The sequence below is a fragment of the Cicer arietinum genome, chromosome 7 (genome assembly GCF_000331145.2).
Source record: "Cicer arietinum cultivar CDC Frontier isolate Library 1 chromosome 7, Cicar.CDCFrontier_v2.0, whole genome shotgun sequence".
Taxonomy (NCBI): Eukaryota; Viridiplantae; Streptophyta; class Magnoliopsida; order Fabales; family Fabaceae; genus Cicer; species Cicer arietinum.
In genome coordinates, this window is record NC_021166.2 from 7,520,770 (window position 1) to 7,535,829 (window position 15,060).

Consider the following 15,060-nt stretch of genomic DNA (forward strand, 5'->3'; position numbering starts at 1 on the left):
AAAAAAAAAAAAAAAAAAAAAAAAAAAAAAAAAAAAAAAAAAAAAAAAAAAAGACAATTGTATGAAAAATTTTCTTGTCTCAAATAAAGAAAGAAGAATTCTTTAAAATTCTTTTGGTGATATTCTTCTTCAACAAAGCTTAATTGGCGTTTTAGATTTATCCATAGAAATAATTGATGATTAAATACAAAATTCATATTCTTTTTAACTTATATATTTTTCGACAATTATTTCTTGACATTTTTCAAATTTTAAGTGTATTAAACACGTTCTAACTTCTAAGAAATATTGAAAATATAATTAGTTAACAATCTAACTAAAAATGTAAAGTGATTATTTATCTAATAATAATAAAAAAGAAATAAAAAAAAGTTATTCTTAGTTGATCTAGGGGAAATCTTAGTTAGATAAATAAAAAAGATAGATGACTTATTGTATGTAGCTAATGCTTATTTGGGGCTCATTAAGATTTGTCTCAATAGAATAAAAAAAAGTTAATATGTTGATCTAGTGGAAATCTTAGGACATTAGCACAAGAGATATGCAAGTTACTATCGTTTAAAGATCATTTTAGAAGACCTAAAGATAAAATAGAATGAAACAATAAAATTTTATTGTGATAATAAATCTACTATCAATATAGCAGTATAGCATGACAAGTTAGGGTTAGTTTTTATTTCCCCTTTTATGTCCATTAATTTAAAAAATTTATTGCTTTGTGATTTGTTTGAAGTTCAAAGATCAAACATAAAAACATCCGACAATCTTAGTAAGGACTATAAATTAACACACACTTGAGTGTTCGAAATATCGCTTGTGACTACTCTTGTATTAGCAAAACTTTCGGCAGTGTCAATATCCTATCTTGGTTTTAAGGACAAAGATGTCTTGATCAATAGCTCTATAATTAAAAGTAAAATTATCCTCTATCTGATAATTTATGGCCTCTGATGTTCTAAGAATGAAATGGAAAAACTTAAATAAAGATACAATTTTATAATCAACAAAACACCCCTAATCTAGGGCATATATAAGTTACATTCTGCTCCCCAGCTTAGTGCAGTCACTCAACCAACTGAACATCTTGATTCCCAGATTGAATGAATGATACACTCAAAATATCCAGGGGGCAATGGCTACCTACAAACAAGTCAATATCAGTCTAACCATTTCGAGGGAAAGGAGATGATGTAGTAGTCAGGGAAGAGGGGAGAAAGATACAGAAGAGCGAAATGCATGGAAAAAACAAAACTGCATCATAGGATGACAATAGGAAATAGTTTAGGATGGAGACGCTTACATTTCCTTCAAATAATCCTTACAAGAAACTTTCAATGTTGAGTTCAACAAAGGAGCAGGGATCGGGAATGTCAAAGTTGTTTAATACCTGAAAGAATACACAACAAACAGAATAATTTGTTTTAGATTTACATGACTCCCAAGTACATATACAGAGGCATTTATTGATACAATCTACTCCACAGAAAAATGGAATGCTTTTAAGCACTTCATTCTGCAAACGCACCTTTTATACTCATTTTAACTCTTTGATAAAATTCATCCATTGCATATGACTTAATTTAAGAAAGTATATACAATTACCAGAATATATAAAAAACAGGAATGTAATAAATCACAATGAGACGGTTTCAGTTATCACAGTACCTCTGGATGAACAATGCCAAAAGTCCCAACCTGCTTTCCCTGGTAAATGATTCTAGCTTGTCTACCAGCAAGAAATTCGGGCTCCTTCAATAAGCAATTGTGTTCATAAAAAATTAGTCAGAAGCGGAATAAGAGTTTGTAACAAGAGAAAGAACAAAATTAAACACGAGGATTCTGTGTAGTAATATACACTTACATCTGACCGCTCAATATAATACCCTGATTTATCACCAGGTGAAACAAATGTAATCCCATTCTTTTCCATTACTCTGTCCACCAATCCATGAATTATCTGCATATCATCATTGATAAATTTAAGTACATTAATCATTTAGTACTCTCAGTAACTTGTACTCAACAAGAGAAAAACCAAATAAACTGCCATCAAGTCATTGCATAGTATACCTCAAATCCTGCATTAGCACCACAGTATAGTGCAGCAAGTTGGCGGAGATTTTTTGCACCAACATCATTTTTGTCCTCCAAAATAGCTATATCACCCACTTCAAAAATCTGAACCAAAAGTTTTAGAAAGGTATTCATATAATCTTACAGTACAGGAGATGGAAAAAAATGAAAAATTGAATTATCTGATGCAGAGGTAGAGTTAATCGGTTTTGTCGGACTCTAATGGCACGCGTTAATGAATTATCAACTCATTTGAAGAAGCAAACAGACTACTCTTAGTTGTCAATTTCAGAAATAAAGGCAAAATCAAACATAAATCAACTGATTATGTATTTGACAGCAGACTTGCCATGTAATATAATTAGGTCGATAAGCACTTTTCTATTTAGTATCAGTCAAATTTACAAACTTGATCTTGGCATGTGCAGTTGGAGAACAGAGAGACTTCTAAGCAAATAGGGGCAATGATATAACATAGTTAAGAGTTGCATACATGTTCAAACATAGGGGAACAGATACAACCATTTTTTATTGTTTTTGGAGCAGGAAGTCTCTCCAAAATGACCGACTGAATATAGCCCTATTACTCAAACATGGAATAGGAGCATAACGATTGAACAGAAAATGGCTCCTAAATTCAAGGGATGTAGCATTGGAAGTGCATAGATTTTACATGTTATTTACTGTTTCTATCTTTGATTCGATCCCATACAATTAGTATCAATTGAACTGAATTTTTATGTGAGTATTACACTTTCATAGAATATAATTACTGCAAAGGATCATGATAAAAAGATCAATGACCAAAAGGAAGAACTTAATGAATACCTTTATCGGCTTTGGGTGATCCTTGTTGTGAGCAACAGTTTTCAAAATGCCAGGCATAAGACTAGTCCGGACAGCCTGAATAAATTATATAATTAATATGAACAGTGTTTAGGGGTAAAGAAATATGAACATGCGTATACCGTTATACAACAGACATGAAAATAAAGCACAAGCCACTCCACCAAACCAAACATTAAAGAAAACGAAATATTAACAAAAATAAAAGTTATTGGAAGAGCTACATAAAAGAAACAGTAAAAACTATTAGTAGTTTGCGCAGCAATTAGAATAACAACCTCAGAGAATAATGCAAAAAGATCAATAATGAAAACAGCAACCATTTCAAGATAATCGGTTGTCATTAAGAGAGTTAAAATGTGTGAACCTCGAAGTCTGAAGACCTAGGGTTTCCGATGATAACCGCTTTGGATTTATCATCTTGGCGATTTAGCATGGCAAAGTTTTCTTTTTTCGAGCAGAGAATAAATGTCAAAACCTCCGTGAACCCAATCAATGCAACCTGAAAAGAATTTTGAAATAAAAGGAGTCAGGTAACTAGGCACTTTAAATAATTAACAATAACATTCATGAACATTCAATCCAGTAATTTATTCAGGTAACAAAGGGAATAAACTGACTGGCATATTTTACGGAAAATTAAAAGCAAAAAAACTTATTGTTGTATACCTCTTTTCTAATAAGATCACTCAGCTCATTGAGAGGAAGTAGTGCCAAGGAAGCAGCCAATCTCTTTGACCCCTTATTATCGACTATCGCTTGATCCTTAATAGCATTGAATCCATAAGCTATTGCAACATCCTGCGGATAACAGAACCACAAGAGGGATGCCTTGTCAATAAATATATATGTAATAGATTCAAAATGCATGCGTGAATGATCAAGCCTATCACCGCCAGTACCTCCATAACATCACATGGATGAAGAACATCACTTCTAGTAGGAGGTACAGATACAACAAAGTTGTCAGATGTAGATTGCTTGGCATGCAATTGCATCCGGTTTAAGAACTTGGTGACCTGAAGAAATAGGGAAAAAAGAATGAAAATAATCATTTCAGGTTCCACCAGAAAACATGAGCATTGAACCTTCCATCTTACATTAGAGACAACACACTGCACATAAAAAGACTACCAACCATAGAAGTAAAAAGCCAGAAGAAAAGAATACATAGTCACCCTATAATATGTACAAAACTTACAAATAAAATATCTTGATTGTTTAAACACATGCAGACTTAGTCCAAAAGATAAATGACCGTATCAAAATTTCAGACTATAAATTAAAATCTGAAAAAGTGATACTCACAATTCTGTGTGCAAAACCCAAAAAAAGTGTACACTCTAGAATAGAGTTACAGCTCACTAACTAGCAAAAACAGTAAAGCATCCAAAAAATACCTTGACAAGTTGACATATAGAGATGAGAATAGGCTGGGCCGAGCTAGTATGTCAATGAAACTAAGTTTTATTTTGATATTTAACATCAAATTTTGAAGAATATGACTTTATATACATTATACTTAAATTATATTTTATGATAATACATTTAAATATGTCAAAAACTAAATGAGGTTAATATGCATAAATTACTAAAAGTTGAATATATAACAAAAAAATCAAAGTTTAATATAATAATTATAATAGTAAAAAAATATTATTTATATTTATTTAAATAGACCGGCCTAATAAGCCTAAAAGGTTTATTATGTGGCCTGTAGCCTGACATTTTTATCTAAATAGGCTATTTTAGAAGTCTTGGCCTTATCTGTTTAAAAAAAAAATATGACCTACGCCTGACATAGGCTAGGCCGTAGGCCCCTGCGGGTTGGTCTGGCCTATTCCCATTCCTATTGACGTGTAATCATATTCTTCACTAATGCTGATAGAAAGCTTACAACCAGTCAATGTGAACAAACATATTTCACTTTAAATTTTGCATTAGCAAAGTAGAGGAAAGAATTACCTGTTCTGCCTCCAACGATACTCCAATCAATCCAGTAATGTAAGCTAGGGAAACTTCCATATCATAAACAGATAAATCAGGATATATGTGAGATTTTCCATCAGAAGAAATCACTTCAACCGGTTCAATGACAAACTTATTTTCACAATATTCCGAGAAGGCTGTTACCTAAGAAAACAGAGAAAAGTTTGGCGTTCATACAATTGTAACACCAACAAAACACAAACAAAAAAATCGGAAAATTTCGGTGCTCTACCATTGTATTTAAAACAATTTTCGCCTTTGTTAGATCAGTGGCAGTGCATTCAATAAATACGTTCTTTGTCTCCAGAGTGATGGCTGAATGTGCACCATTGATAATTGGGGGTAAAGATAAAACAGTTCTGACAAAAAAATTTAGTATATCAATAACTAAATTCAACAACAAAATATAGAAAACAACAACATCAGAGAAACTAAAGGTCAAGTGCCACAATTTTCCATTTAAAAAAAGAAGTGCAATTAACAGAATAATACCTCTTACTGTCATATAAAACAGGATAAACGGGAGAGTCCTCAATTATATGTAAGAATTTCTTCAGTTTCAAATCTGACTGTAAAAAATAAATAAATAAATGTATTCAGACAATCTCAAAGGAAGTATATCCAAACACAAAACAGAATAAAAGAGCACCTTGTTGGGCGTGGACTTGAATAACGCATTACCGTACTTATCCTAGGTTTATAGCACCTTATGCGTTATAAAACAAGAAAAAATATTCAAAAACTCACTTTGTAGAACTCCATCAGATCATCAGCCCTGAAGCTCCTTTCCTACCATGCCAAAAGAACAGAGGAAAAACATTAAAAGTTTGATTTGCAGCTTGTGTAATAAATTTATTTATAGATCAATTAATATTGTCAATTTTGAGAATTACACAAAACAGTTTAAGTCAAAACATGAGCTTTTGCATCAATGGAGGTTGTAGTAGTATTTGAATTCAAACACATGCTATGCTTGAAACTGAACGCCATAAATAAAAGTTACCTGCTTTAGAGGCGTAAAGTTGATACTTGTAGGTGGCAAAGCCTGAAAAAAAACATGACAATCATACAAATATTAGCTTGACAACCACTTCAGTCCACATGTTAATACGGTAAAACATCAGCTTCCTCCCTCATATTTATAATTTAAGACAATGTAACCTAACAATCATAGTTCCATGCCATCACAGGAATAAAACAAATTGGTTTGAAGTTATCTTTTTGCAAGTAAAAGGCCTCTCTCCAAGAAAATCCTGGCAACAACTTCCTTTTCCTGAGGAGCACTAGCCTTTCTCAAACACAGTACAAAAATGTTTTTCAAAATCATAAAATTTGTTATGCTTTCTTTCCACAATGCATATAATTTTCAAGCACTACATTTTGAAAGAAATCAACCTCATAGGTAAAAGGACCCTCCAGTTTATCCAGATCATGAGTGCCAATGGCGACAAGGGTTCTTCGCCTGAAAAACAAGAATGAAAATAAATTAATTGAAACTTCATTCTTAAAGTACTGTGACTGTGATATGAAACTACGACATAAAGACAAATTGATCAATAAAAAGAAAACATAATTATTTTAGAAAAGAAAAAGGCATAACTTGGAAATAAAAAGTAACCAAAAGCCACCGAAAAGAAGAGTTTTCCGATGGTTCCAACAAAGATACAAAAGCAAGATATTATTAATAATTAAAGACTAAGAAATAATATTACTATATAAACAAAGCTCAGCTCAGCGTATGGGGATAATTTTTTATGCTCTAAAAAAGTTTGTATTTTATCGAAAACTTAATAAGGAGAAAATAGGGCACTTATGACAGCATTCCAACTCACAAGGCTATTTGGTATAAATAACCTAGAGAGAATGTGAGACAAGAGAAAGGTACAAGTGTTGTCGATGGCGGAAGGCAAAAAATCCGCCAAATAAACACGCCATTGCGGCCTATGGCACCCCCATGGCAGGCATTCCTTCACAAATTCCTTATGGCAGTTTTCCAAAACTCCGCCATGCCCTCCATTTAACAACATTGAGTACACAGACAATTTAGTGATTGATTTTTTTACAGAAAATGAACCAAAGCAAATAAAGTAAAAAGATAAGACCAAATACATCATGATTTGAGAAACATATAAGGTGAAACTTAAAAACTAAACCAAATAAAGTGGCGATGCAAATCACATTACCGACAAATATTCTGGTGAAGCTTGTCTTGGAGATCAATAAAGCTGTTGTATCTCGCTTTATCAAAAGTTAAACCTCTTAATACAGCACATACAACAAAGGGACGTATCAGAGATGTCTACAATGAAACAAAAAAAAAAAAAGAACAATTAGTTTTCCACTTAGAAAAGGCTTGTACTAAAAAGTTGTATATGCACAACATAACTACCTCAGGCTTCACATGCATTTTAAGCATTGCATCCTTACTAATATCAGCCAATTTGTAAGTGGGGATTTCCTGGAACCCACAGAAAACTCGTAGGGCTTGAGCCAGTCCTTCAAGGCAGAGTAGGTCATATCTGAGCAAAAAGTAAACAGCAAGTCAGCAACATTTTTTTATTTAAGGAAAATGATATTTCATCCACATGATTTCAGAACGTGGCCAGCTGTGATTGCATGCTTGTAATAGTTACATAATTGGGTGAATTCTCATGTTGCAATTGCAATGAGACAATCACATGCCATTTCATTCATGATGAGTATTGCAACTTTGTTTTCCAACAATAGAGAAGCACTATTAATTATAAAATAAAAATAGAGAAACACTATTTTATCAAGCTTGAATTTTCTTGTCAATCTCCACTGATGTAATAAAAGCTTATTTCAAATTCAACATAGAGTATGAGTACGAGTATGAGAAAATTCAAGAGTGATTACATAGTTAATAGTTAATATAACCATATAAAACAAATGAATGTGAACAAAAAGGTGCCACTGCGAGTTTGAGAAATGAATGTTTGAAGCTTCAACAAAATCAAGCTGCCAATGTGATTTCGCCAAACTCACCATGAATCCAAACATGCACTAAAGAAAAATACTAATGCAGAACTACATTTTGTTGATTCACATTTGCAGCATAAACATCAGAGAATCTACCTGTTTGCAGGAATTTCGATTTTGTAGATAACTTCTTCATCCTCATCGGCCTCTTCTTCTAAATGCTTCTCTTTTCTCACAATTGCCTTTTCTGTAGTCTGATACAATTCAAATGATGATGTTCATTATCATTATGACTATTACTATAATTATTAATTAATAAATAAAATATCACTAATTAAAGCTCCAATTTTGGCCAACAAAAACGGAAAATTACTTACAACGTCGTCAAGCTCAATGCCAAAACTGAAGCATAGGTCTTCGAATTCCTCTTGTGCTGAAAAAAATTAAATAAAAAAAAATACAAGTGTGATCATCATCATAATACATAAAAATTAATGAATAATATCAGAGAGATTGATATGAAAAATTGAAGCTCACTGTAAGTTTTTCCTATAGCCGCAAACAGGCGATCCCGCCCTACACTCACGGTAGGCATGGTGGCTTTCTTCTTTGAAACTGTGTTTCGCTTAGATTTCTCGCGTCCCAAACTCTTTGTCGTGTTTTGACCAAAGCTATGTAGCGGCCCCTTGCATTTTAGGTTTTTTATTAAATGGGCCGTTGGTTAGTTTCTTTCTCAGGCCCATTATATTGCTTATACTATCAGCCCAATAAAAAATGGGCTGGACTAACTTATAGTTTGTTAGGAAGACCCGGATTAGCCCAAATAATAAATACGTGTTCTAAGCATTCATGTGTTTATAAACCCTAAATTAAACCAAGCTTGACATTTGTGAGACCGTAAAACCCTAAATTTCAAAAACACATTTCACCGGAGCAGAGTGTGATGGGGAGCGACAGTGAAGGAGAGAAATCGGTGCAAAAAGAGAGAGAGAAGAAGAAGATGCTTGCGTTGTCTCCCATTGCTAAACCTCTTGCTGGGAAGAAGCTTTCTAAGAAAACACTCAAGCTTGTTCGTAGAGGTATTATCTATGTCAAGTGTGATTTTTTATCCTCGTATTTACTTGTTAGTTACTTACGTTGTTGTTTTTGCTACTATTAGTTTCTTACGATGTAGTTTTTGCTGCTTTTAGTTTCTTACTTCTTGCTTTTGCTTCTACTGCTACTGTGTTCTGAGAATTTGGTTAATTTGAAAAATCGAAACTTGTATATGAAATATGAACCGTCGTTTTTGTTGTGGAGTCGAGTGTGATAATTTTTTAATATAAGTTAGTTTTTTTTAGTCTTTTGTTACATTTTAGTTGTCTTTCTTAAACTAAAGAGTGACATTTGCTTTTTGTTTTGAATGAATGTTTGTTAGATTTTTGTTACCCCAAGAAATTGAACCTGTGTTTTTTTCTATTTACTCTTAGTTTGTTGGTTCTGTAAAAGTATTTTGTTCTATAAGCATGGAGCTTTTTTCTACTTTGGCTCACATAAACCTGCATCTTCTTTGTGTATTAATTTGGTGTCTTTTTTCAGCGGCTGAAAACAAGTGCATAAAGAGAGGAGTAAAGGAGGTGGTTAAGAGTATAAGGCGAGGTCAAAAAGGGTAAGTATCAAGTGAAAGTTAGATCCTCTCAACAAAAGGCATAAGAATTACTGAATGTCTTCAAAAGTTTTGTTTTTGTTCTCCTCAACAAAATGCACATACTCAGGGATTTTATTTTTCATTTTGCAAAAGCAATGCGGACGCTTATTTTTTTTCCCTTTTTGCCATGTAGTGTTTGTGTTATAGCTGGTAACATATCGCCAATCGATGTCATCGCTCATGTTCCTGTTTTGTGTGAAGAGGCTGAGATTCCATATGTATACGTCCTATCTAAAGAAGTAAGTAACTAAATTTGCCTTAAATCTTGATGTTTTGATAATTTTAGTTCATATTATATGACCACATGATTCTAATTTCCTTTGAGGATGACACAAATTTGTTGTCTTATATTTTTCTTGTAACATTTGACTCCAGGACCTTGCAACCGCAGCAGTAACTAAGAGGCCCACTTGTTGTGTTCTAGTGATGACAAAGCCTTCAAAGGGTGAACTAGAACAAGGAGTACAAGAGAAACTAAAATCAGAGTTTGATCAAGTTGCATCCGAAATCACTGAACTTTTTCAATCATTTGATTGGGTTTAGCTATTTTTCTATTTTCTTATTATAAAGGTTGTTGATGTCTTGTCTTTTGATCAATCCCTGGTATCAAACGAGGGAAACTGAAAATTCTCACCTATCTTGATTAGTTAGATTCACTTCTCACCTTTCTGAACTATCATTATTTACTTTGAAGTTTGTGTTTTTTGTTGTTTGGATCGGTTTAAATATTAATACCCCTATTATTTTGATCTTTGTGAGATACACTTAACAGAAAAAAAAAATAGTCGTGTCAAATAATTAAACACATAAATGTTAGATACCGTAGTCCACCCTATATAAAATACAACTCTAATGGATATGGTGTAGATATTAATGACAAATAAAAACTAATATAAAAGTCAAAATTATATGTATTATATAAAATGTTGATATCAGATTATGTATCCGACAAACATTTCAGTTAGATTATTAATGTAAATTGAAAACCCTGTCTTCCTAATGAACTTGAGGTAAAAAATGTCTTAATACAAATGTATCAACCAAAGGTACAATATTTATTAATCGATACAAAAAGTTTTATTATTAGATGCATTATTGATTACTTATTAGCACCAAATATCGAAAGCAACTAATTAGAGTTGGATGGCTGTGAAGAGCTACGCCAAGCGATGAAACTATCAAGTGTTTTAGCATCAACCCTACGAGTTTTTTGTGTAAATTTATATAGATCTAACCATTTGTAATCAGGATATTTTCTTGCCTCATCTTTTCCCAAAAGTTCTTTTGGGGGACTCACTATTTTGTCTCCTCTTGGATTCATAAAGAAAGTTAGGGACTTCCTCTCCACTTTGTTGCTAACCAATACTCTATGTAGGCAACTCTTGTATAGCCCATTCGTCAGTGCCTAAGATATATAAATACAAATTTACCAAAGTTAACATCCACAAAATATAATCATGTGTCATATCACATTATTAGAAGAAAAAATTGAATTGCCCAACAGAAGTTGCAAGGAGATAAAAAAAAAATTATCTCTAATTTTATCACTTAATTAATTTAGTGACATCTTAACTCATTCTTAAAAAAAAATATATGGTGATGAATGTCTCTTTTTTATAAATTCTCTTCTATCTATATACCATATTTTTATTTAAAAAATTAGAAGAAAAAAAACTATTGAATAATTTTTTTGTGTGAAACTTAAATTTTTACAATATACCTCTACAATTCAATTGGTGGACAATAGAATGCGATGTTATATTAGATTTTAAATTGAGCAAATCAAAGGTAAATTTAATATGTGTTTTGATGTATGCATGCTATGAGTCACACTAATATTAATTGAATAATTTTCTTGAACATACCATGAAAGTATCACCAATGTTGATGACAAGTGTATTAGGTTTTGGGGGAAGAGCAAGCCATTTGTTATCTGCAAAAATTTCTAAACCTCCAACTTGATCTTGAAGGAGAATGGTAATTGAGATTGGGTCACAATGAGGCCCATTGCCAAGAGCACCACTAAGGCTAGCACTACATGGAGGGTAAAAGTTGCATCTCATCATTGACTCAGCATCTTCAAAAAACCTTTGATAATGCTTGCGATCCACACCCAAACTAATGGCCAATAGCTCCATAATCACTTCAGATAATTCATTCATTGCATTGCAGTACTTTTGATACACCAACCTAGTCAAAATAAACACAAAATATATTTTTTAAGAAAAATCAAATACTCTACCTATAAAATAGATAGTTAATTAAAATATTAGTTGTTATGAAAAAAATATTATTTTCAAATTATACAAATAATATTTTGTTTTTTTACAAAAAGTTTATACAAATGTTTTTATATATAATTTAATTTGGGACTTTGGCACCCAATGGGAGGAAAGATATCTCAAAACTTTTATTTTGTGATTTGATTACACTTAAAATTCATTGCCGTTCTCCAATGTGTGTTTGGGGGAAATTAGATATTGATTTTTAGCTAATAAGAGACATTTGTATGCATGTGCAGCTGTGTGTCTATAGATAGACTATATATGGATGAGTTAGTATGTTTTATATGCTTACATTTCCTAAGTTTTTATCCGTATTATCCTTACGACTTTACATTTCCTATATTGTTTTATTTGTCTTCAATTATAATTTATTTATATAGTTAATTATATTACTGAATGGAATTTGTTCTTTTTAGTAAATTTATACTAACATTGAATATAAAACAGGTATGGAAAACATATACTCTATCTATGTTTTTTATTTTTATCTTACTCTATTTATGTATTTTATTATAGAGGAAAAAAAAATAATACCTTCAGTATAAATTAATTTTACACCAACTTTCAATTAAAATTGAGTAAAATGTAGTTTTCCTTAAAACCCATTATAATATATGCATATATGGTTAGATGATTGATCATTATTAAACCACAATGTAAAATTACTTTACACCATAAATACATAACAATTGTACTCTTAATTATGTAACCTAATAAATTGACCATTATATTAAAATAATATTTAGTTTGAAAACACCAAAGAATAATATTTCTAATGGGATTAAAGGGTATCCCACAACTTTGATTTTGTGACTTAGTTAAAAAGAATCAATATTCTCCAATGTGTAGTACCGTGAACATGAACCACACTTTGACAAAGATATGATATTTTTTAATCAAATTGTGTAAATTGAAGTTATCGATAAGTGTAAATTGAATTTATTCGTCACTTCAACTATAAGAGTTTGATATAAAATTTAAATATCTCCAAAAAATATTTATTTAATTAATAATAATTTCTCTATTCGTCATAAGAAGAAAAATGAAGTGAGATTCTTACCCAGCTTGTTGGAACTCTTCACCTAAGAGAGAATCAATGGCATCAACAACTTGTGTGTCATTTTTGGTGTTGTGTTTGAACATGAAAGTAAATGTCTCTTTCCATGGCAATACAGTAGTATACCTCTCTGCATGAGCAACTGAAAATCCAGAGTCTTTAGCTATAGCACTAATCTTCTTACTCAATGGAAGCTTGAAAATATTGTTAGTTTCTTGAAGTACATCATTGATGAAATCTGAGTCAACACCAATGTTAGTGACTTCAAAAGCACCATGTTCTATGCATGCTTTTCTCACAATTTCAGCAGCATAGGACATTGCAGCCTCATCACTCTTGATGGCTCCTATGTCAATAAGGGGTAGTTTGATAATTTCACCACTGCTTTTCACCCAATTTTCTGAAGGCCAAATAAATTCTTTTGGTACTTTTCCTTCTTTTTGTAATGAGGTGAAGTCAAAAAATTGGATTTTGTTTTCACCTTTTTGGTCCTTTGGTGGAGGGCAAAAGGGAAGGCTGGGAATGTTTGATTCCATTGGGATTGGTTGAGATGTGTTTGCAAATCAAAGCAATTGTTTTGTATACAATTACAATTCACAACCGAAAGCTATATAAATACAATTTTTTAGGCAGCCACAATGAAGGTTATTCAAGTGATGTTTTTTATAAAATATTGAAAGAAATTATTTTTTTTAATAGAAGTTTACTTTATTTGTTAATAAAAAAATATAAGTTCAATGGATATACACAACATAAATAATCCAATGAATCAGATGAGAATTTTGGAAAATAAAATATTACGTCATAGTTATTCATTTTAAAATTACGTGAAATATTTATACATAATTAATAGTATTAATTACAAATATATTTTTGACTGAATAGATTATTATTGTAGTATAGTATTATAAATTATTACATTTAAAAAAAATAAAAATTGGATTTTTTATATATAATATATTTTTTCAAAAAAACTAATCAGTATATCTTCGCATAGAAAAATATATATCAAAATGGACATCTCTAAAACGTGATCATCTATAAACTTAAATTTTTACTTTTTAGTAGATGTTCGTATTCGCATATTGTAACCTCTTATTGAAAGAAAAAAAATCATATTATTATTTATTAATATATGACATTAATAACTATTTTATATTAATATTGTTGAAAAATTTTAATTAACACATATTTAAAATTATAAAATCAAATTTTTACCACCTAATTAAACTTCATATACAACTATTATATTATTAATAATTTTATATATAATCTGCTAACAAAAAAAAGTGTATATATATATATATATATATATATAATGTTTTTTTTACCGATCTATTTCAAATAATAACTATTTGTTATAGGGATTATTTATATCAAGTCTCATAAAATTCCAACAATATAATTCAGAGAGCATATATCATTAATTTGATATGTTTTGATCCTATATTAAATAATATTTTTATAATATATATTAAATAGTTTTATGATAATGGAAAATTTTAAAATATAATCTTTATGATAATTAAATAAGTCAAAGAGAAGTTTTCGGTGGTAAGAGTTTGATTATAGTTTGGTGATTGGGTGAGAGAATTAAGGAAATAGATAATAAAAAAAATCATGAGTTCAAATTTAAAATAAGAAATCTATAAAATAAATTATCATTATTAATTATAATTCCATCTTCTTCCGAAGACATTGTAAAATAACAATTAGCTCAATTTTAATTAATTATAATTTCTCGATTTCCTTCTTTTTATTAAAATGTAAATTGAGATACTGAAATCCACCAAAAATAACTTTCTTATTTTCCTTTTGAAAAAATTCCTTATTGTATTGTTTTGTATAAATTATTATCATTTTATTTCTCAAATATCCTATTCAATATTACTAGTCTCCTTCAAAAACACATTATTAGTTAAGATAATATTAAGAAAAGACAAATTAACAATATAAAAAATGTTATCGATCATTATAATTCAATATATTTATTATATTTAATAAATATAATATTTTTATTAGTTTTTTTAATAAAACATAATGGCGCCATAGGTGTTTTTTTTTCTGATAAATTAATTTTTTTTGTATTGAATGAATTTAATAAAATTTAAATTTTACATCACATTATAATAATTTATAATTATAAATATATATAAATTTCAAGGTCTAAATAACAATACAAT

General features: G+C 30.4%; 3 protein-coding genes across 3 annotated transcripts; 1 reads left to right on the forward strand and 2 right to left on the reverse strand.

Annotated features, from left to right (window-relative positions):
• Window positions 1–799: 799 nt before the first annotated feature.
• On the reverse strand, window positions 800–8,541 carry LOC101489993 (phenylalanine--tRNA ligase beta subunit, cytoplasmic). Its single transcript, XM_027336787.2, has 20 exons — window positions 8,386–8,541; window positions 8,226–8,281; window positions 8,005–8,102; window positions 7,298–7,427; window positions 7,092–7,207; window positions 6,304–6,370; window positions 5,912–5,953; window positions 5,656–5,697; window positions 5,401–5,477; window positions 5,141–5,267; window positions 4,885–5,052; window positions 3,822–3,938; window positions 3,589–3,720; window positions 3,287–3,421; window positions 2,902–2,976; window positions 2,071–2,178; window positions 1,862–1,957; window positions 1,666–1,749; window positions 1,301–1,387; window positions 800–1,140 (listed from the first exon to the last, which is right to left on the reverse strand). Exons 1-19 carry the CDS (start codon window positions 8,441–8,443, stop codon window positions 1,319–1,321), a joined length of 1,797 nt encoding a protein of 598 aa, XP_027192588.1. The 5' UTR covers window positions 8,444–8,541; the 3' UTR covers window positions 800–1,140; window positions 1,301–1,318.
• Window positions 8,542–8,703: 162 nt separating this feature from the next.
• On the forward strand, window positions 8,704–10,284 carry LOC101489670 (H/ACA ribonucleoprotein complex subunit 2-like protein). The gene is made up of 4 exons (XM_004508550.3): window positions 8,704–8,927; window positions 9,427–9,496; window positions 9,669–9,774; window positions 9,911–10,284. Exons 1-4 carry the CDS (start codon window positions 8,792–8,794, stop codon window positions 10,076–10,078), a joined length of 480 nt encoding a protein of 159 aa, XP_004508607.1. The 5' UTR covers window positions 8,704–8,791; the 3' UTR covers window positions 10,079–10,284.
• Window positions 10,285–10,502: 218 nt separating this feature from the next.
• LOC113787709 (gibberellin 20 oxidase 2-like) lies at window positions 10,503–13,450 on the reverse strand. Its single transcript, XM_027336788.2, has 3 exons — window positions 12,881–13,450; window positions 11,401–11,725; window positions 10,503–10,940 (listed from the first exon to the last, which is right to left on the reverse strand). Exons 1-3 carry the CDS (start codon window positions 13,411–13,413, stop codon window positions 10,665–10,667), a joined length of 1,134 nt encoding a protein of 377 aa, XP_027192589.1. The 5' UTR covers window positions 13,414–13,450; the 3' UTR covers window positions 10,503–10,664.
• Between the last annotated feature and the right edge of the window lie 1,610 nt (window positions 13,451–15,060).

What these genes read in the sequence shown, in the direction of transcription:
- LOC101489993 (XM_027336787.2), bottom strand. Translation starts at nt 8,443, where the DNA reads ATGCCTACCGTGAGTGTAGGGCGGGATCGCCTGTTTGCGGCTATAGGA. An exon ending in TATCGTTGGAGGCAGAACAG is followed by an intron (nt 3,939 to 4,884) that starts GTAATTCTTTCC and finishes CTATTTCTTCAG; the next exon opens with GTCACCAAGTTCTTAAACCG. An exon ending in CTAGGTCTTCAGACTTCGAG is followed by an intron (nt 2,977 to 3,286) that starts GTTCACACATTT and finishes TAATTTATTCAG; the next exon opens with GCTGTCCGGACTAGTCTTAT.
- LOC113787709 (XM_027336788.2), bottom strand. Translation starts at nt 13,413, where the DNA reads ATGGAATCAAACATTCCCAGCCTTCCCTTTTGCCCTCCACCAAAGGAC. An exon ending in GAAGAGTTCCAACAAGCTGG is followed by an intron (nt 11,726 to 12,880) that starts GTAAGAATCTCA and finishes TATTTTGACTAG; the next exon opens with GTTGGTGTATCAAAAGTACT. An exon ending in ACATTGGTGATACTTTCATG is followed by an intron (nt 10,941 to 11,400) that starts GTATGTTCAAGA and finishes TATATATCTTAG; the next exon opens with GCACTGACGAATGGGCTATA.
- LOC101489670 (XM_004508550.3), top strand. Translation starts at nt 8,792, where the DNA reads ATGGGGAGCGACAGTGAAGGAGAGAAATCGGTGCAAAAAGAGAGAGAG. An exon ending in ACTCAAGCTTGTTCGTAGAG is followed by an intron (nt 8,928 to 9,426) that starts GTATTATCTATG and finishes GTCTTTTTTCAG; the next exon opens with CGGCTGAAAACAAGTGCATA. An exon ending in TATACGTCCTATCTAAAGAA is followed by an intron (nt 9,775 to 9,910) that starts GTAAGTAACTAA and finishes ATTTGACTCCAG; the next exon opens with GACCTTGCAACCGCAGCAGT.